The following is a 20,819-nucleotide window of genomic DNA, read 5'->3' as shown; positions in this document are numbered from 1 at the left end:
ACATGTTTTTTTTATATGATCATACCATCAACTAAGGAAGAATATCTTTTAGTTGTTAGTTTTCATGTATCTAAATTGCATATTGCATCTCAAAAAATTGTTTGTGATTTTTTTTTCTGAAGTTTGGCCACATCTTTATTCATAAGCGGTACGTTTCAAATTATGTTGCTGTTGTACCTGCCAGTTACAGCTACGACCTGAGCCATTCGCTGCAGTACAACCTGACTCTGCTGCAGAGGCCTTACGAGCTGTGGTCGTCGCCAGAGACCTCAGCCGAGGAAGAGGTGCAAACGCAGAGCAAGCAGGACAGCTTCGACATCTTTGAAGACGAAGGTTTGCCTACGCAAGGTGAGCAGAAGTTAATCAATAACCCTCTCTTCCTTTTTGTTTGCTGCGTCGGCCGAGGTAGAAACTCAGTTATCGGATGGATGAGAAGGAGGACTAAAGAGGAGAAGCTGGACCAGCAGACCAAATGTTGACTTCACTCAGACTTATTGTGTGATACACTTACATCAGAGGGGATTGGTAAAATGTGTGACAGTCATTGCCATGAAACCTACATAATATTGAAATTGCACACTACCTTTGGATTATCTTCATGAAAGGAAAGTGTAAAATGCAGTATCTTCTTTTTTATTTTTATTGTTCATTTTGACAAGTTTGTTCACATCTGTTTTGATTATCTGCTCTTATAGCATAGAGGAATTAAATCTCCCTATGATCTTTATTACTCAAGGTCTTTCCAAATGCTACTAATATTTGTATCGGTATCAGTTTTCATAACTTATGTATGTGATGGGTAGCTTAATGTCACCAAATAATGAATTCCATATGAGATAAAACCTGATAAGGCAGGTACTAAAATCTGCCAAAGCTAGTTACGCTTAGCAGGAGTTTAATTGTTTTGGGGTTTTTTTGTCATCACAATTAGCAAGTGCCTCATTCAGCTCTAAACTAATTAGCAAGATTCTTAGCTCACCAAAAATAATATTTTTCAACTTCAACTTTAGTAACAGCAGGGGAAAAAAATCTGTAAGTAAATTTAACTTTCCTTTTAGCCAGGCTAACGATGATTTTAGCTAGCTCTTGCTCAATAAATCGGCTAGCTGTCTTGACTCAGTGATAAAGCTGACTGTTGCTCTGCTGTTTTTAGCTCTGTTTTGTGGTTTTTGCAACTTTTTTCGAAGAAATTAAAAAAAGGTCATATTAGGTTTAATGTCAATTTTGACCAAATATCGAACACAAAAATGTTTTAAGTTTAAAAACATTCAAAAGTTAACTAAGATATGAACATAATGTGGAGGACAAACAGTTTTTGACATTTTGTTTAAAGTGGTCCATGTATTGTGTTGCAGAGATATCTACTGTAGTTTGCATGCTAATTAACTAGCCCTGGCCCATCCTGTCTTGTAATATCACTTTATACCTCAGGAGGTGGTGGTCCCACAGTATAACTCCCCACTGAGACACCCCCTCCCCTTCCCCTCCACTTATCCCTGGCAGTGCAAAAAAACCTACAACCCCCATCGTTGTTAGGAGCTGCGACTACGGACTGCTGCTACCTTTAGGCTACTGCACTCGTTTCAGGGAATGAACCTGCGCACATAACAAATTAAAGATAATGTTTGCGAATTTTTTTTTTCCAGTAATTCCTGTAAACAGGGGAAAGTCACTGATGTGTCAGTTTTTCCTGCATATTTGCATGTTACATTGAAAATCGATTCAAAATTAACTTGACTTTCCTTGGCTGATGAGTCATTTGTGCCATGTGTATTTTAGTGCCATCACACAAGCTTTATCCAATTTACTGCAACATTATACAAGTGTTTCTTATCATGCTCTTGTTCCACAGCCTGTGTCACCTCAGCCTTTTTCCATTTGGTGCTTCCTAACTGATAATTTAGTCTGATTCAGAGATTTTATGTGTCCCTACTCCTCCGCCACAGTGGTTTATGGCATCCAGAACGAGCCGTACTACAAGTACGTGTGGAACGGGAAGCTGCTGGAACGAGTCAAGGACATAGTGCATCACGACTGGCTCATGTATATAATCCACGGCTTCTGTGGCCAGTCCAGTATCCTTTGAGCAGTGTCAAGTCAGTTTATTCATGTGTCTATGTGTGCTGATTTTGCATGATGCATGATGTTTTTTAAAACATTAGGAAAATATGCCTCACTAATTGTGCAGCACAGGAACTTAAAATCGGACATCAGACGCAAATGTATCCCTCACAATGTCGTCCTTTGTGTGTACTCTTAGTCCTCCTATGCTTTTTTTTTTGTTGTTTTGTTTTTATTAGCTCTTCATTTCAGTGCTACTGTAGCTGTTGCTTTGAAGATTTTACCAGACACAAGCCGCATACTGGGGATTTGTTTTAAGCTCTCCATGAATCATTTCCTCAGGATTTTTTTTGAGACGCTTTTGTAGTATTGATGCATGAGTTGCTGCCGCAGAGGGGCTTTGAGCTTGACTGGAGCTGAGGTAAACAGTCTGATTTATTATGGTAAAAGTCCGCCTTAGGTTCGGGTTTCAGATTTCAATCATTTACCATCACGTCTCCGATGCATAAATCACACTAAGCCTTGTTGCCTTTACACCTTTTAGTCAAAAAAGTTACTTCTATGTTTGATTGATATTTTGAAGCCATCTTTTGCACTTTTGTGTTGCTGTAGGCCAGAAAGCTGAGGTGCACTTTACAGTCTGTGCGGCTGTCAACACCGTCCTCAATCAGGCAGCGGGCTGCCACGGTGACACTGTGTGGGTGCTTTGAGTTTAGACGATTCCCGGAAACTGTTTGGCTGTCAGTCCTGTTTTTCTAAGAGAATTAGAGGGCAGATAGGTGCAGTGAGAGGAGACTCAGCAGATGGAGTAAATGCAGAAATTTGGGGCTGATGAGGAGATACTGATGTGGACAGGGAACAACAGCTTCATTTGGGAAAAAAAAAAACATTTTCATGCTTTAGATTAGAAAAAAAATCATATTTGATTTGGACCTGTTTCAGATTGATGCTCACAAGTCTTTTTAATACTCTGTGTTAACATTTTACATTACATCACATTTTTATTTTTCTTATTGATCTAATTGCTCTTATTATTGTTTTTATTGATCTAATTGCTCTTATTATTGTTTTTATTGATCTAATTGCTCTTATTACTGTTCTCAGTAATCTAATTGCTCTTAATTTGGCTTGATGATAATTTCCCTGTTGTTATTACCATGGTTACCACCATATTGGTGGATGAGGCCTGATATATGAGTGTGGTGAGGGAGGGTAAGTTCCAGGGGACTTCAAACAAGACAAATTAAGAACTATGACGTACATATGTGTACGTGAGCCTGTTTGTGTGTGTGTGTGTGTGTGTGTGTGTGTGTGTGTGTGTGTGTGTATGTATTTATAAACAGTTTCACTGTGTAATGTTATCAGCACTGCATTATTACTATGATTTCTCCTTGACCCACCCACCTGCAGAACTTCTGATCTACGGCCGGCCGGTTCACATCACCCTCATTGCCAGGCGCTCAAGCAAATTCGCCGGGACCCGCTTCCTCAAAAGAGGAGCCAACTGCGAGGTACAGCTGTTGCCGAGGCAACAGGGAAGAATAGATAGTGGAGGCAGGTCTGAGGGCCACCGCAATGATTGTGATGACTCAGATTGATCACAGGGGGTTAATTTGACCCGCTGCCTCTTCCTTGAGTATGCATGAGTGTCTGTGTGGGTTTGTGGTGGGAGGAGAGAGGAGGAACAAACATAGATTTTTTCCTTCTATTGGGACTGCTATCCTGAGATTACATTAGTCACAGCCTACATTCTGGCATTATGTATGATTGGCCCTCATTACATCAAAGTGTTTGACTTGTCGTAGTAGGAAAAGCACAGGTGTAATTAATATTGTGAAAAGGCTCCTCTTCCTTTTGTAATAATAATTAGCTGTGTCGGGGAACTAATAAAAGCATGTGCAGCCCTTATTGAAATATTATTATGAATTATGGCTGAGGTCACCCTGCCCTCTGATGTCTGCTGTGAACAAAGGCCTGAAGGCTAAAAGTGTGGATTACTTGATAAGAGGCTCTCAACATAAGGTTCATTAAGTAGCTGCTTTGGAGCTTTTGCTTGTATCACATGATCTTCAACAGCAAGTGGAGTGTCCTGCCCCGGATTTGTGCATGATGACATTTTTTTAAAAGGATAATTCCACCCAAAAAATTTCGATTCAGTCATAATCTAATCCAAGTCACCAGAAGCCCCAAGATTCCCAAATCGATTTCAAAAAGGAAACCTTTAACAAAGGCAGAAATCGTCACTTTGGCCACTAAAAGCATAAGCGAGTGCCCAGTCTGAAGTAGCCGCGGACGTTGGATTACGCCGGATGAGCTGCATGGAGCCAATTCAAAACATCCCGATCTTTCCCAGTTGTTGTGGAGAATGCTGCAATGAAATATTTTGTGGACTATGAAGGTGATATGAAGAAAAGCTTGAGAACAGCTACTTAACTTCCATTTTCAGTCCTTTATTAGTCTTTCAAGAGACATAAAAGACAGTTCCACTTGTCTCTTCTATGTTGGCTTAAAAGCTGAAGTTCAAACTTCATTAGTGCCCTGGAGAGCAGTGGATAAATAGCTGCTCGAGAGTTTATCCTCAGATCCTCAGATGGATGAGATCAGGATCTAGATTGCTAATTCGACATGAATAACAAATCCTTGAAAAAAATGGAAATCTGCAATTCCATGACAACTTGGAAAAACACCATCTACTGATTAAGATCATGTGATATGAAGGAAGACTCTAGAACAGCCCCTAAATGAACCCTATGGGGGGATTTTTTTTCTTATCCATTGCTGTGGTGTCTTTACGATTTCCTGTTGTCTTTTTCAGGGGGACGTGGCTAATGAGGTTGAGACTGAGCAGATCGTCCATGACGCCTCAGTTATGTCTTTCACAGCAGGAAGTTACTCCTCATACGTCCAGGTGCGAGGTTCTGTCCCACTCTACTGGTCCCAGGACATTTCTACCATGATGCCGAAACCTCCAATACGATGTAAGACTCCTGCTAAACACCAGATGTCTGTCTTATCTTATATGTCTTTGTGTCCAGTATCAGAATAGTGTTTGATATATCAAACATCATTTGTTGTGTTGTATATTGTCTTAAAATAGTATCATGGCCCTATAATATTGATAACCTTTTTGCTGCTTAAGGTACTGAACATCTGCTTTATAATGAAAAAGGTAGATAGTGGGTTGCTTAGGCTTAGATTGAACATCTCATCCACTCTCCCTTATACATATAGACAGATAGCAAATGGAACATACTGACATATCCTCTTCGTGGGGTTAGGTGTTGAGCACCGCAGTAGGTGTTTACCTATTAATGTTTATAATACTAAATGTATTCATTGTCGCAGCTCTACAGGTCCAGAAATGACCTTGTAGGGACGGAGGAAGGATGTAATTGGAAAAAAATGCCTAAAAAAAAAAGAAAGCGGCTTCATGCTCGGGCCATTCTTCTCAACCACTGGGACACAGATTAAAAGGAATAAAAACGAAATAGGTGAAGACAGGACACCCCCCCTCTCGGTTCTCATCTTTGTGTCCATTCTCTTGTCTCATCATGAGCAGGATAAAAACACAAAACCGAGGCCAGAGGGAGGTGATCAGGTCCCTGAGACTGATGACATCAGAGAGACTTTCTGGTGTTTGTGTTTGTGTGTTTCTGGAAGACATTGGTGCCTGCATGTGTACAATGCCTGTAACAAATCATAATCTCTTTCCCCCAGTTTGCCCTTTAATTCATCCCCAGATGACATTTGCCTGTGTGAGATAGACACTGAGCGTGTCCCTAAGATCCCTCTGTGTATCAACTTACCTCATCATCCTGCTCCCCCTTTGACAGTCCTTATCTGACATTTCCGAAATACTGCCCAATTCTTGCACCATCAGTTTATATTCCCATGTGAACATGTACTGTAGCTTGACACCGTTTGCCCTTGGCTTTGTCGTCTTGTTCACGTCCTCTTTTGAATGATATCTTTGCCTTCACATCACTTATTTGCCATTCACTTGAGCAGAGTCAAGAAATTATTCATGTCAGGTTTGCTTCATGGATTACAGTCTTTACACTTCAGTTTTTGCACTGAAGGATTAGTAGGATAAGCATTTTAATTTGAGCTTTTATTAGGCAAATTATTTATATGCAGGTGCAGACATACAACACAATGCTTTTTACAATGTACCATACACATTTATTGGACAAAATAAGAAAAGTTTTTGCAGAAAGAATTGTGCAACTTGCATATACCTAAAGCGTTATCTTATTAGCGTGTCATTAAGGCAGAAACTTTCATTTTTAAGACTACGCTAATATTTCACTTTGTAGGCTGAGGGCGATGGCTTCCTTTCTGCTAGGCTTTGCTTTATAGCTGTTGTGCTATGTTAAGCTAAGTGTCTGTGGTTCTCACTGGCAGACATGAGAGTGATACTGATTCTGTCATCTAGCCCTCAGAAACAAAGTGACCAAAGTGCATTTTCCAGAAGGTGGAACAATTCCCATTCTACATTATACACATCAGCTTCGTCAATTACACGCTCTGTGTTCTGTGTACTCCCCTCATCCCACTGGCAACCTGAAGCTTCAGTGCTAGCATTATAAACAATACTGAAACTACTAACTTCAATTACAGACAGCTGGCCAGTTTTACAGCTAAATGAGCTAATTGGCTAAAGGCAGCTACAGTTAGCAGCAGTTAAGGGTTACCCTGGTGATGTACTGCCCCCGTTTTGTTTGGAGTGTGAAGTCGATAGGTGTCTAATTGTTGCATATTGCACTTTTAGTCTAAGGAGCCACAAATATTGAACAACCTGCACTAGCTTTTCTGCTAATTTACTTACAAAGAATGACATGAGTAGATTTTTGCCAAAAGACTCTTTAAAATTCCTTTTTAAATTTGTGTTTCGCATGATTTGATTTTTAGCAGCAAAAACAACTACTAAACTTGGGTTTTGTAAGGCTGATGCTACCTTGAGTATAGCAAAACTTACATAAATGCCCTTGTTCAATACAGTTGTAATATTTATTTGACTGTGATGTGTGCTACATAGAATGACACCTATTAGATGAATCTAGGTCAGAGACATGATAAATAGAGAGTTTGAGCTCAGTGTCTGTGACTGCAGAGTACATGCGGCCAAATCAGTCAATGCATCGCCCATTGTCTTGTCTATACTATGAATGTCAAGTCTTCTTGTGACATAAGAGTATATATGCAGTGTATAGTGTGTTTATGACCGGCTTAAAGTGGGCAAACGTTTCAGTTGTGAGGGAGATGACCTGAATAGGTGCCTTCATCATCATCCTCATTATAAACATGCCCATCCCAAGGTACAATAAGAATGTTATAGGCTGTCGTCTCTTTACGTTACCATTAGCTCTCATTGACCTCCAGGCCTGAGTAAGAGCTCAGTGGATGATGAGATGGTAGTGGAGCGAACTTGGCGGTTTCGAGAGCAACTGTGCGAGATACACTGTAGGATGACCTGACCTATTTCTTCTGATCTTTATTTTGGCTGCTTCAATGGTTCAATTTGGCGGCAGGCCACATGTGTTGGGCTCAGCGGAAAGTGGCAAATGGAGGCATTAAATGTAATTTCAAAATGAAGAGTGAAAGAATGGAAATGTAGGTGAACGGATGTAACAGTGAACAAGAGGCAGGGGTCAGAATTAACTTTGCTCAGTGTGTGTGTCTGCATGAAGCAGACTGGTCTTGTTCAAGCAAGTTAGTTCTTCTACCTACTTTTTAATCTTTCTTAATTTAGTGAAGAAGCTGTGTTGAGTTTTGTGGGGAAGCTGGATCCAGTTTTTGTTAAAAACACTTTCAGCAGAGTCACCAGACACGATTTGATGGCATAAGATTATGTATCATTTAAGGCGACTTCAAGGGTATTTTTATCCGTCAATCCAGACCCTGTTTTTCTGTGTTATGTCTAGTTGACCAATAGGGCAATCCATTTTTGAGATTGGTCCAGTATTGTGCAAGAGCGCTGCAGCCTGCAGCCACCAAAATGCTGCAGTGTAATCATTCAGGGCAATTGAGTGTCAAAGTGCGGCATGTGCATTTTTCGTCTTAAAACACACTTCATTCAAAGTTGACAGAAACTCAAAATGACACTCACCAACACAATCTTGGTTAGTCTCTTCACAGTTCCCACAATTCAACTCTTGTTTGTTTGAAATAAACCCTAATTTCCCCGCGTTGAATGTGAAAATATCGGGAGTGTGGAGATGAGCGAAGCTGCCGTGTTGAAATAGCTACTTTCACATCTCACACGGTGAATTCATTAACTGATTCTTCAATAACATTTGATGTCCTGAAGGCCCTAACTGTTACACAACTGATCTGACTTCTCTTTTTCAGTGGACCAAGCTGACCCATACGCCCACGTCGCTGGCCTCCACTTTGACCAGATGCTGCAACGGTTTGGCTCTCCTATTATCATCCTCAACCTTGTCAAGGTAACACACTCACACTCATACACACACACACACACACACACACACACACAGGCACATGCACACAGACGCACACGCCTTTTTGCGTCCTCATTTCAACTGTGGCATATGCTGTGTACATATGACTATTTCCTGAACAGTTGCAATAACAAAAACACATGTTTTTATTATTGCATACAGGAAATTACTGTCACTACAATTAAAACAGCTGAAAGATACACAGAAAAAGAGTTAAATGGCAATAAAAAGATATTCGATAACCTTATCAAGAGCAGAAGTCTTTTTGATATTATTGCTCACGTGGATCTCCTGCAGTTACACAAATCAGCACTTATATTCAAATCTTTACATTAGGGGTGTAACGATTCATTTTAACAACGATTTGATTCGTATCACGATTCGTGGTTGCCGATACAATCTTGGTTCATTTACAACGATACAATCCGATACGATTCAGTGACTTTAAATTGATTCAGTAACTTTTTAGCCTAAAATTCAACCAATGTGACTGTGAAATAAATACCTGGATACTGGACAGTGCAAGTGAAGTTTCCTAGATCCCTGTTGTTTCTTGTAAGGGAATCAGGTTTAAGTTAATTATGAATATAACAAGTCAACAACAATTAATGGCAAATGTATTAACCTTTTATTTGAATGAAGTGCAACGAGGAGGTTAACCTTTTCTGCTCTCATTTTCAATATAAAAAAAGTATAGTAAGTGCAACCAATATTTCTTCAGGTTAACTTAGCAGTAGGTTTACTTGCTACTTCTGCTGTTGTTTACAACGTAAAAAGAGTACATTAGTAATACCAAAAACAGAGTGCAACCGACATTCTGCAGAGCTGACGTTACCTTGCGCTGCTGCTACAGCAGTAACGCTGCAAGAAGTGCCTGGACAGTCAGCGTTGTGTGAAGTCCCATGACGCCTTGCCGCCTTAGTAGGTTGTTGGAGAGATCAGTTGTTTTGCCATGTTTTTTACATGGTTTTACATATTCTACGAACAGCAAGCATCTTAATTAGAACATCTCCGTCTTTGCAAAACCCTGAGTGTTTCCACACACACTCGCCATCTCCTCTGCCATCCACCATGCTGCGTTTTGCTGGGTTGTTCTAAGATTCGCGCTGCTGCCGGCACGTGCTGATGACTGATGACTGAATCAAGTAACGTTTAATGTGTCTTTATCATTAAAAATGCTTAAAAAACACACATCCTTAAAGTTTGCCTTGCTTAAGTCCAAAGTGCAGTTTCCTAGTATCGATAGAATCAATTCTTTACCATTTCAAGCGATTTTTAATTGATATATGTTGCCTGGAAGGCCAACTTGCTGAGCAAAGATCAATGTAGTTGGATCGTAGGAATATAAATGGATTCATCGATGTAGTAGATGAATTGTTACACCCCTACTTGACATCAATAAAACACATGTTCATACATTTTTTTGATTTGAATTTTAACACACAGACAGTCTCTCTAATGATTGCCTTGAGGTATTTGACTCAAGTGTCAAAGAAACTCTAATGCTTTGAGCTTGTATATGTCAGAAACTGAGAGAATTACAATATAAAGCTGCAGGCATATAGCACATGCTGAAGGGTACTTCTTAGTTATACATTCAGGACAGTTTCAGTGATAGAAATGTGGAATCATCCACGTGCTTACCATTGTCACTGGAGAGATGAGAAGCAAGAGTGTTCCACTGGAAACTGTCAGTCAATAGCTGTATACAGATCTGTAGAGATATAATGAAATTCATGTTTTATAATGCCAGAATTTATTATTTTAGAATTGTGTGAGGGTTATGTAAGATACAGAAGTGGATCTTTATGGATTATTCAAGTGTCTTGGGATGAAAAATGCCCAGTTTGTGGAATCACTTCACAGGTTATTATCTAATGCCGCAGGTCGTGATTGTGTAATTGTTCAAGAGCTGGACTGATAATTGGGGTTTAGTTGTTGCTGTGGAGACTTTTACCATCCTGGGAGAATTTCGTGGTGGTTGGTGATTACTAGCAGTTGAAATGTTAACTTGAATCTTAGTCTCTCTCTGCATCACTTCAAAAACTCACACGGCAACGATGGACGGAAGGGCAACAATGCACACGTACACCTGCTGACACATGTGACTGTTTGCACATGTTGAACCTTCACATTATTGTTCTGTAAAATAAGAATTCATTATCAAACGGCTCCTGAATTATGAAATATAATAGGAATATAATATGAAAAGAAATAAATCCAGCAACATAGTAATGATGAAGGATGGAAAAGTTAATAAAATGCTGCCAGCCACTCAATCTTACCCAAATACACAGTTAAGTAAACAGAGGTTGCACGCACGACTTATTTATGCCGATTCTCCTTTTTCTTATTCATCCGAGCTAATGCTCTAGTGGTAATGTGTACATTGCCTTTTTGGCATACACACATGGACACACTTGGGCACACAGCCACACACTCTGTGGCTTGGGTTTCAAGCTCCTCACGTTGTCACTCCCAAGGGGAGCTGTGAGGCGAGGGACCAATCACAGACCTCCTAGGTCCGCACAAGCTGCAGCCATGTGATATGTGGAGACTGTGGGGAGTAAGGGAGGGGACGCCCCTCTTATACAGTGTACACCCCCCCTTCCTTATCCCAGAAAAGACAGAAAGTGGAAGGAATTGGCTATTAACCATGAAATCATGACAGTTCATCATGGTGGTGACTGGGGGTCGGCACAGCAGTGGTGTCAACTCCGTTACGGGTGCGTGGTTCTGTCATGGGTGGGTGTTTCAGCGCATATGAGGAAGAGTAAGAGTGCACATGGCCGAGCATGTGAATCCCTTTTCCAGCCAGCTAACTTAATTAGGGTCCATTTGTTTTGACTGCAGGAGATAACTTTCACTCTCCTCACATTGATTTATTTAATTTTATTTTTCTCAATGTTTATTGTATTCATTCTAATTTACTCAGGGGGATCTTTTATGATTAAAATCTCTGTCCAAAATGGTAGCAACTAACACTCAATATAGAACTAAAACACACACAGAAGGAAGAGGAATATAGATCTGACATGTGCCTCAGCAAATTTATACATTAAAATAATTACAGGTTTCAGCCCCCGCTCGTGTCTGTACACGTGCATGTGTAACAGTTTGGTCTCATGCTATCAGTCATGATCTGAGACTGCCACCTTGAACACCTATGAAAATTATAGTAATTAGTGTTAGTAGTAGTATTACCGCTGCATTTATATTCTGATTTAAGCTTCTGAAGGCACATGTGTGAAGTGTATTTTTAGTCTCTCATCTGTAGAGCCTTGAAAGTGTGTGTGTGTGTGTGTGTGTGTGTGTGTGTGCGTGTGTGTGCGTGTGCATGTGCGTGTGTGTGTTTGTGTATGCATGTGCCAGACTGCATGACAAGCTGGGAGAGGAAATGGACCAGTAATTTGACTGGCCACTGTGTGCTGCTTCGCCACAGCTGGATGTGTGGACGAAGATGTGAGCTGCTAAATGATCCAAGCCCATTATCACCCAGGGTGATCAGTCAAAAGGCACAGAGACGTGAGAAATAACTTAATGGAGAAATAATTGAATGGGCAGCGCGACTACAGGTCAAAGAGGATGTCTGAGACTGCGTGCATGACAGTTCATCAACAACAAATGGAAGGAAAAAAATGTTTTATTGTTGTTGTTTTGTTTTGTTTTTTCCTCAAATGATAAAATATCTTGACATCAGAAGTAATTGAAAAAAACTGCAACAGCAATCAAGCTTTTGGAAGCTGCATGTGATCTAATAAATTGCCTCCAGTGATGTCACTCGGTGGCTAAACTGCCAGATTTTGAAAAGGAAAAAAAATGCATGGAATAAAAGGGGTGATATGTCTGTCGTATTTTGATCATTTATCAGATTACTTGTAGCCTCCTCCTGAAGCAACAAAATACTACTTTTGTCTCATATACAGTAGTACTCCCCATGATCAATTAGTTGTTTGGTCGATAAATGAGAGAATCAGAGAATTCTGATTTAGTATTTTTTTATTATTCAAACCACTGATGGTTTATCAAAATAGTTGCAGATTATTTAGTAGTTGACAACTAATTGATTAATCCATTATGCGCTAATTCAAAAATCACAAGCACTCTTGGCAAAATACTTGTACAAACGGACATGTTTGCTACAAGTAAACCATTTTTAACATTCATTTTTACTTGCAGCAAAATCGACAGAATGCACACATGCATCTTGTTGTCCTTCCTCATTCACTTTGTTAATATCCCACATCAGAATATTTGCTTGAAATTAACATTTTAAAATAACAGTGTCAATGGATGAATTGAATCAAGAACCACTGTCACCATAGTAGTCATACAGCACTGCATTCCCAAGCTTGCACAAATTTAATCTTTTAACCGTATTTCAAGCCATTAACTCTACACTTTGCATGATAAGATTCAATTTACACAAATCTCCCACAGACCTACGACTCGTTTCATATACCCCCCATTTATTTGCAGCATCTGTTCTCATTTCCGCACTCTCCACTACATATATGTACCGCCGCATGAATCCTTTAAATTGGTATCTGCAGCTCTATTATCTCTGAGGTCAAGAAGGACCAGACCTGAATAGATCTCTTTGAATGCATCAGCAAAGAACATTCACGTGTTTGACTATATGTGCTGGTGTCCCTCTGGGGCCTATTTTTAAGCATCTGCGATTCTATTAAAAATGTGCTGTACATCAACACTTTTAAATCTAAGGTGAGAGTCATGCGGCACATGTGACGTACAAATGTCTCCCTGCTGTGCTACAGAAACGGGAGAAAAGGAAACATGAGAAGATTCTGAGCGAAGAGCTCTACCCAGCTGTGACCAACCTGAATCAGTTCCTCCCTCCAGAAAACAGCATTGACTACATCGCCTGGGACATGGCTCGCTACACCAAGAGGTTGTGACAATAACTTTGTCAATGAAATGAGCCTAAATGTGCTTAATAATCAGCTTCATACTTTTCTGATCATATAATCAAACTCACTTGGGAAAGAAGAAAATGCCATTGTTCAGAAACACAGCCAGCAAGGATGAAATGCCTTAATTAAACATGATGCAATATTTGTAGTACGACGCCAGATGATATCTCACTGGAGCCATCCCGAAAAAAAAATTACTTCTGTGATTTTGGACTAGCTAGTGTGAAGAAAAAAGAGCAGCACAGTGGCAAACTACCATGCTAGTAGGCTACTTCTAAGTATAAATGTGTCCAATTTGACATTTTTATCCTCTCTGAAATGAGTTATGTAATTTTAGTCATCAGAACTGTGTAAAAATGTGTAGAGTATTACAAAAGTCAGTGGTATTGTATCTCAGCACCATAGAGTTATATATAGAACTCTATAGAGTTTGGCTGCTTAATTGAGCAAAATATTAACATGATCTTTTTATTTCTCATTTCTCTTAGTAAGTTGTGCAACGTCCTGGACCGTTTGAGTATGATAGCAGAGAATGTGGTTAAGCGAACAGGCTTTTTCATTAATCGCTCTGACTTCTACTGCCATACCATCAGACCGGATGACAGGTAAGCCTTTTCTTGTCCAAAATCCAGAATATAGGAATATGGAAATATTGTTACTGTTGGATACAGGATGTCTTCAACTGAATGGAAATAATTAATCAGGGTTGGCTTTCAAACAATTTGTGATGTCACAAATTATTCTCTTAAGCCCCGCTTCTTAAAATTACATTTTTAATTAACTCAGAGAAAATGTACTCTTTGAGCAATGAATGTGAGAACAGCCTTGTACTTTCAACTCTGTACATCATCTACATAGTGGAGCTCAAACCAAATTCAACCATAGGAACACGAAGAAAAACATAGTTTGGACTAGAGGGGGACACAAATGCTTGCATTTCACTTTTATAGGAAGCCAAACTTGAACTTAGCTGCTCTTGGCAACCTCTGACGCTTGAGAGATGGTAGCAGATTATGTCTCCGTGATATGAGAGAATCTGTATGACAGAAGAAACATGAGCAAGACCACACCACCAACTGTACTGCATTTGCATATCAGACAGATTTTTTTCTAAGGGAGCCTGTATTATCCATTTTTCCTTTCATACATATTCAGAATTATATATTTATCGACACTGCTTGATTTTGAAATCCTCCAGATATGAATTCTTAATGGAAATTATGCCCGATGGCAGTTCTGTCGCGGAGAGTTTTTCTGCTAACGAGCTGAGTAGATTGCCGTCCATGTACTTAACGCATGCCTCTTCCATTGTCCGCATGTCTTAATCGCTTTCACCCAACATTACCATTCTCTTACATAACCTAACAACCACACCGTAGCCAGTATTTATTACTCTCACTTTGCATTAACGTTATCCACTGTTCTTTGTAATATGCTCTCACTGTCACTCTCACATGCACATGTGCTCTCATAAATACACACAACCAATTCCTTCCTAAGCTTTTATGTAGATGCATTTATGCAATTACAGCACCTGTATTCTCCACTGCATACCTAAATTTGATTGTGAATAATGAAGCTGATCTGGGAGATTTCTACAAAATACTACTTTTCTTGTCACACTGTTACCGTTCATCCACCTCAACACACTCAGAAACACGTTTTCTCAAACACACACACACACACAATACAGTTGTGCTGCTACAATTGCTAATTGGTCTCAGTCAGGTCTCTGAGTTCATACTGCAATGAGATACACTTTGTTTTAAAACCAACCCCTCAACAGCTTTTATATCTGTCTTCAGGGCTCTTCCTCTGAACAATTTATAAACGCTTTTTCCTTAGAGTTGTTCTCACTTGCCTGTTGCTGTTTTTTTGTGGAGCACTATAAAAAGAAAGTGATGAATGAGAGTGGTGCTGTTGAATTGAGTGGCCAAAAGAAGTAATAAAGACAAAACCCCAGAGCCAGAAGCAGGCGGTGCTTGCTATCTGGCTAAAATCTGCTTTAAATTGGCTAAAATCTGAAACCTAAAATTCCTCATGCTTTTATTTAAAAGAATGTGGTTAAAGAATCAGAACAACATTTTAAGAAATATGTATATGTGCTTTAAGATGAGAGCTACATGAGAAGATGTTATGTGTAGCAAAAATGGGACCCAAATATGAACACTCAGAGGCAGACAGGAAAAACAAAACAAAAGACAAGCTGTAATAACAGAGCTGTAAACCAAAGTCCAACAATCCAAAATCCAACATTTGACTAGCAAAACTGGCTGACAACAAAAAGGCAAGAAGTAGAAATCAGAAAACTAAACAGCAATACAAAACCAAGGTCAAACTAAAAAGCTGTGGGGGAACAAATCAGAAACAGGAGGAGGACGCAAAGAATGTGGAACAGATACATGTGTGTGCAAGAGACGCAGGATGAAAACAGACCAACTACCAAGAAGGAAGGGAAAACACATGCTTAGATACACAGGTGAACAGGGAAAAGGGGTATGAAAAGGACAAAGACAGGAAGTGAAACACAAACACGTGAGGAGGATGTATACAAAATAAAACAGGAAATAATCAACTTACATGACTTACATGAACACCTGACAACATAAGGACACTCTACTTAAAGGTTTAAGTAAAAAGTGAATATTCTGTTAAAACAAACTGTGTAATGTATGTTTTTTATGATGGGGTTAATGCACTCATTATTCTTATGGGGTTCAGATGTCTGCACTGTATGTTTGTATCAAGCCTGTAATGCACATTCTTATAATGGTGTCTATTAAAGTGATCATGCCTCTCCTAGCAGGAAAATGTGACTTATTACACCTGCAGAAGAGCAGAATAGACATAATGTACCTCTCTTTTCTTTAAGTTGAATTACATATAATTTTCTTTTCCCCAGATGGGGAGATGTAGGTGGACACATCACAGCCAGTGGACGGGTGCAGGTATTTGAATTAACTTTTGTGTCACTATTCAGCTTTTCTGAAGGGCAAATAAGTGACTCATTTGCAGATTTTGTACATTGAAAAAGGGGAAATAACACAATAGTGTAAACATGCTAAGACTTTTTTATCAATAGAGTCATTGAGGGAATAATGCTACAAGGTTTGAGGCCAAGGACGCTGCTTTTGTATATGATGTTTTTTAAAAGGTGCACATCATTTGTCATAACAGTTATAAAGCTAGTTCAGCGCATTCTTTGGCATATGAACAGATTTGGTGATTTGTTATATAAACCTTGATCCCCTGTACAACATTCTTGTTAGAATGATGTGAGCTCTTTAATATGAATAAGGCAAACATGTAGAGATACGTTTACAGTTCATGCTGTGATTCCACTTATTGCCTTTAATGTAGTTTGTGTAGTTTCATGAGTCTTTTCGGCGTTGTAGACGGGTGTGTTGCGGACCAACTGCGTGGACTGTCTAGATCGGACCAACACTGCTCAGTTCATGGTTGGGAAGTGTGCGCTGGCCTATCAACTTTATGCACTGGGAATGATTGACAAGCCCAAACTCCAGTTTGATACTGACTGTGTGAGGTAAAGCTGCTTTTTTATCATACGTTTTGCCAACATTAAAAAACTTATTGTCGTGGGTGTTTGAATATATATTTGTTATGTCTTTACAGTGTTTTGAACAAAATGAAAAATTACCGCTAAAAAAGTGTTTCTGTATGTCCAGCCATTGGGGCAAAAACAGCAAAGACTTTGGTCTTGGGAAACAGCTAGTTTGATTTACTCACACACTGTAACCTTTACTGCACATTTACTGCCTGATTAACTTGTAGACATATATACAGTTATATAAACATCAACCTCTGCTCCACTTGTATTCGCTTTTCTGCTATGCACTTGCTTAGCCACACATTTTGTGTTCTTTCCTCTTGGTTTTTGGTTTTTTATTACAACCAGGAGACAAGGCTGTAGGCTGCAATAAAGAAAGCTGCGGATAAAAACAAGGGGGTGTTTCGGAAATCCATCAGAGCCTAGACAACAACACAACAGTGGTCAATCTGTGGTCTGCAGATTTTAGTGTAGTATGCTAGGTACCATGACAGGAATGGTAAACCAAAAGATAGTAAGAAATTGAGTGGTTCTTCATCCGCAACTTTGACAATGAGAGCAAAAAAAAAGTCTGATCTAGTGTGTAATGAACTGAACTGAACTGAACCTGAACGCCTCTCTGTTGTCCTATCATATAAGATGAAGAAATATACTGCAGTCACACACCACCAAAGTGTATGTTTGTGTGTGTGTGTGTGTGTGTTGTTTGTTTGTTCCATGTCTGATTATGTCCTTATCACCAAATTGCTGTTTCAGTCCCCAAAACCCCAGCTCACCAAAATATAAAACCAACAGCCAAGATTAGCTTTGAAACCATATTTCACCTGTATGTTAATGTGTGTTAATGCGTGTTATCTGTGCTCGTGTGTGTGTGTCCCAGGTTGTTCGAGGAGCTGTACGAGGACCACGGAGACACTTTGTCACTGCAGTACGGAGGCTCCCAGCTGGTCCACAGGGTCAAGACCTATCGCAAGATCGCCCCCTGGACACAACACTCCAAAGACATCATGCAGACACTGTCGCGCTACTACAGCAATGCTTTCTCAGGTGCGTTACATTGACGAATGCAGGTCCTTGATTCCTCCCCCTTTTTCCATTAATGTGATCCAGAAATCCATCCATAAATTTAAATTACATCTGATGCAGCCTTTGCATACACTTAATGTAGATAACAAACCACATGTAGTATATCCAGATATAAAATATATACATTTTTTTCTTGGGAGGGCCAACTGAGAAGCAAACCTACATTGCATTGTATTGTATTTTCTAATTGACTGACTTTCTATGTGGAGTGTAACTCTGCATGTCGTCCAAAATGCTAAGATTAAAGAAAATGAATTGATAATGTAATCCTTCATGGCATTTTTACCTCTCAAAAAGTAAAACGGCCTAAATATTATACATTTTTCTTTCATTCCTTTTTACTTTAAACATCTGGTGGGTCAATATGAACCTCATGACCACAAACTTTGCTCCACAGGACCCACTTTTGGCAACCCTGATATAGATAAATGAAGAGTATGCAGTATTTTCTCAGCATATGGAATCTGCTTGAATGAAACAAACTTAAAGAAAACATTGAAAACAACTGAGTAGTGTGACCCTAAACTGCAGTCAGCACATGCCGATGGAGCTGATGTAACTTAATACCTCATTTCGATTTGACTTGACTGGTTTTGTAAGTGAGTAAATGCATGCCCTAAAGCTAAGAAAAAGTCACAACTGCAACGGTGAGCTATAGAAATGTAGGTCCATTTACCATAAATCTACCATGCTGTGCTCTGATCAAAAATACTTTTTTTGCACATCACTTGAATTGGTACACACACCCTGAACACCACATTCACTGCATAAAATCATGCTGTTCTACTTTAGTACAACTATGTGCAGATATTCTATTTATCCGTATTTATCTAGTGTGATGTAACGTGTACAGCAGATCACACAGTCACATCCAGCATAGCTCCCAGAGGACTGAGGATGCCAGTAAACAGTGCGTTTGAGGCCATTTTTGTGACATGCGCATTGTTTTTATGGAAACACTCGAACATATTGACAACAGCTGCGAAAAGGGATATTTTGAAGCCACATGTTCTCAGATATTGCTATCTGGAGAAATGTTGGAATCAGCCAAAGTGATGTTTTCTTCCCTCTTCCAATTTGCAACCAGTTTTTAATTGCCAGTCAGTGCATAATCGAGTTGCTTTGTTATGCCTGCAATTTGGATATTTAATAATTATAAATGTCACCCCAGTTTATAGTTAGAAATGGTGCACAGATGAAAATGTGCATGTGTGCACACAAGTATTTTTTTTTTTTCGCTACACAATAGTGACTAGTCCACATCAAATGGTTTCATTTGCAGACCCATAAAATGAAAAGGAAGCCCATGTTTTGATTATTAAGTCAGGAGTGTTAGAGCTGCACTTCTGCAAAGTCAAAGTGTCAAGTGAGAGAGGCTCAAATTATGCGGTGCGCACACAGAAACTATCATGCACACAAGCACTCAGTATTCCTTGAACCGCACACTCAATAATCCCATGACCTCTATCAGGTATTATGATTTTATGTTGTTTACCAAGATGACTGCTGTCTAGTGTTGCTACTCAACTCTCAGCAAGGCGACAAAGTAGAATATAAATCTGCAAAGACCACAAAAAAGCTGGTGTCTGCTGTCAACTGTCCTTTTACCAGGATACAGTGATACAGTATTAACCTGGTGTAACTTTTCGATGTCTTACTAGCATAGTTAGCCATCCACACCACTTCAGCCGCGCTTCTTCAGTTCAAACTAACTGGAGGGGAGTTTGCAGGCTTTTACACTCCATGTCGGAGTGTCCTCACCGAGTTGTTAAGGACACGTGAGAGTCAACTGCAGGAGTTGAAGCATCTTCTGCACAACAGGCCCATGGACACTGAGTTGCTGCAGTAAGAGGGCACAGCACATATGAGGTGACACGACAGGAAAAACACAGCTCTAAGATGACACCACAGGTGGCATCACGCATTTTAATATACTAAACTGAGATGGTGAAACATATAAACATTTTACCCACCAAACCTCAGCATTTTGGCATCATCATTATGACCATGTTAACATCCTGACATTGGCATTTCACTCATTAGCAGCACCAGTTGGTATTGATTGTAGAACCTGGTATTACTAGGTATCTGATCTGAATAAAACACATTTTGTGTTGTCGTCCACCACTACTTAATAATAAACCACTTCTGTAAAGTACTGTATTACATTACCAAACATGTGCGTGTACCCAGTATGGGCAGTTCAATGGCCAAGACTGTCAGTCATAGCTCACTCATTGGCTATCCTGAGACAGTAAACATTAAAGGTATATTATGCACAATATGTTGGTCTCTCCTCCCTGTCTCGACAACAACACAGGGAGTGACAGACAGAGAGAGCAGCGGTTATTAAGCCAACTTAGGAGAGAGTGCCTTTGGCATGAACGAAACAGTAAATCAGAGAATTTTTTTTTTTTGCTTGCTTGTTTGTCCTGCTAATCAATCATATCTATGAGCTTTTCAGAGACCACATGCACCACCTTCTCTCTGGCTCACAAGTGTGTTAGACACACACTGCCATATTCTTTGCACTCTTTCTTGTTTGTTTATCATGAGACCACTGAAAGGGAGGGAAGTCCGCTTAAGACGAACAGACCTGTTGACAGATTTTTACTGTCTGCATTTCAGTCACACAGTAGTACATCCCATGAGACAGGGCGTTTTGTTAATTACTACTGTTGCACGTGCATATAATGTTCACAGCTC

The 20,819-nt window shown here is 39.7% G+C and overlaps 1 protein-coding gene across 3 annotated transcripts in view; it reads left to right on the top strand.

The window, feature by feature from the left end:
- The window catches only part of fig4a (FIG4 phosphoinositide 5-phosphatase a), a 48,997-nt gene that overhangs the window by 8,734 nt on the left and 19,444 nt on the right, over positions 1–20,819 (top strand). For all 3 annotated transcript variants that reach the window (XM_037085544.1, XM_037085547.1, XM_037085546.1), the window contains 10 exons: positions 185–348; positions 1,947–2,075; positions 3,472–3,572; positions 4,877–5,039; positions 8,413–8,510; positions 13,304–13,437; positions 13,948–14,064; positions 16,362–16,407; positions 16,855–17,003; positions 17,908–18,074. In XM_037085544.1, the coding sequence (XP_036941439.1) occupies positions 185–348; positions 1,947–2,075; positions 3,472–3,572; positions 4,877–5,039; positions 8,413–8,510; positions 13,304–13,437; positions 13,948–14,064; positions 16,362–16,407; positions 16,855–17,003; positions 17,908–18,074 (1,268 nt within the window). The remainder of the gene's footprint in view (positions 1–184; positions 349–1,946; positions 2,076–3,471; positions 3,573–4,876; positions 5,040–8,412; positions 8,511–13,303; positions 13,438–13,947; positions 14,065–16,361; positions 16,408–16,854; positions 17,004–17,907; positions 18,075–20,819) is intronic.

The sequence above is a fragment of the Acanthopagrus latus genome, chromosome 22 (genome assembly GCF_904848185.1).
Source record: "Acanthopagrus latus isolate v.2019 chromosome 22, fAcaLat1.1, whole genome shotgun sequence".
NCBI classification, from domain to species: domain Eukaryota; kingdom Metazoa; phylum Chordata; class Actinopteri; order Spariformes; family Sparidae; genus Acanthopagrus; species Acanthopagrus latus.
This window is presented reverse-complemented; position numbering and strand designations above follow the sequence as displayed.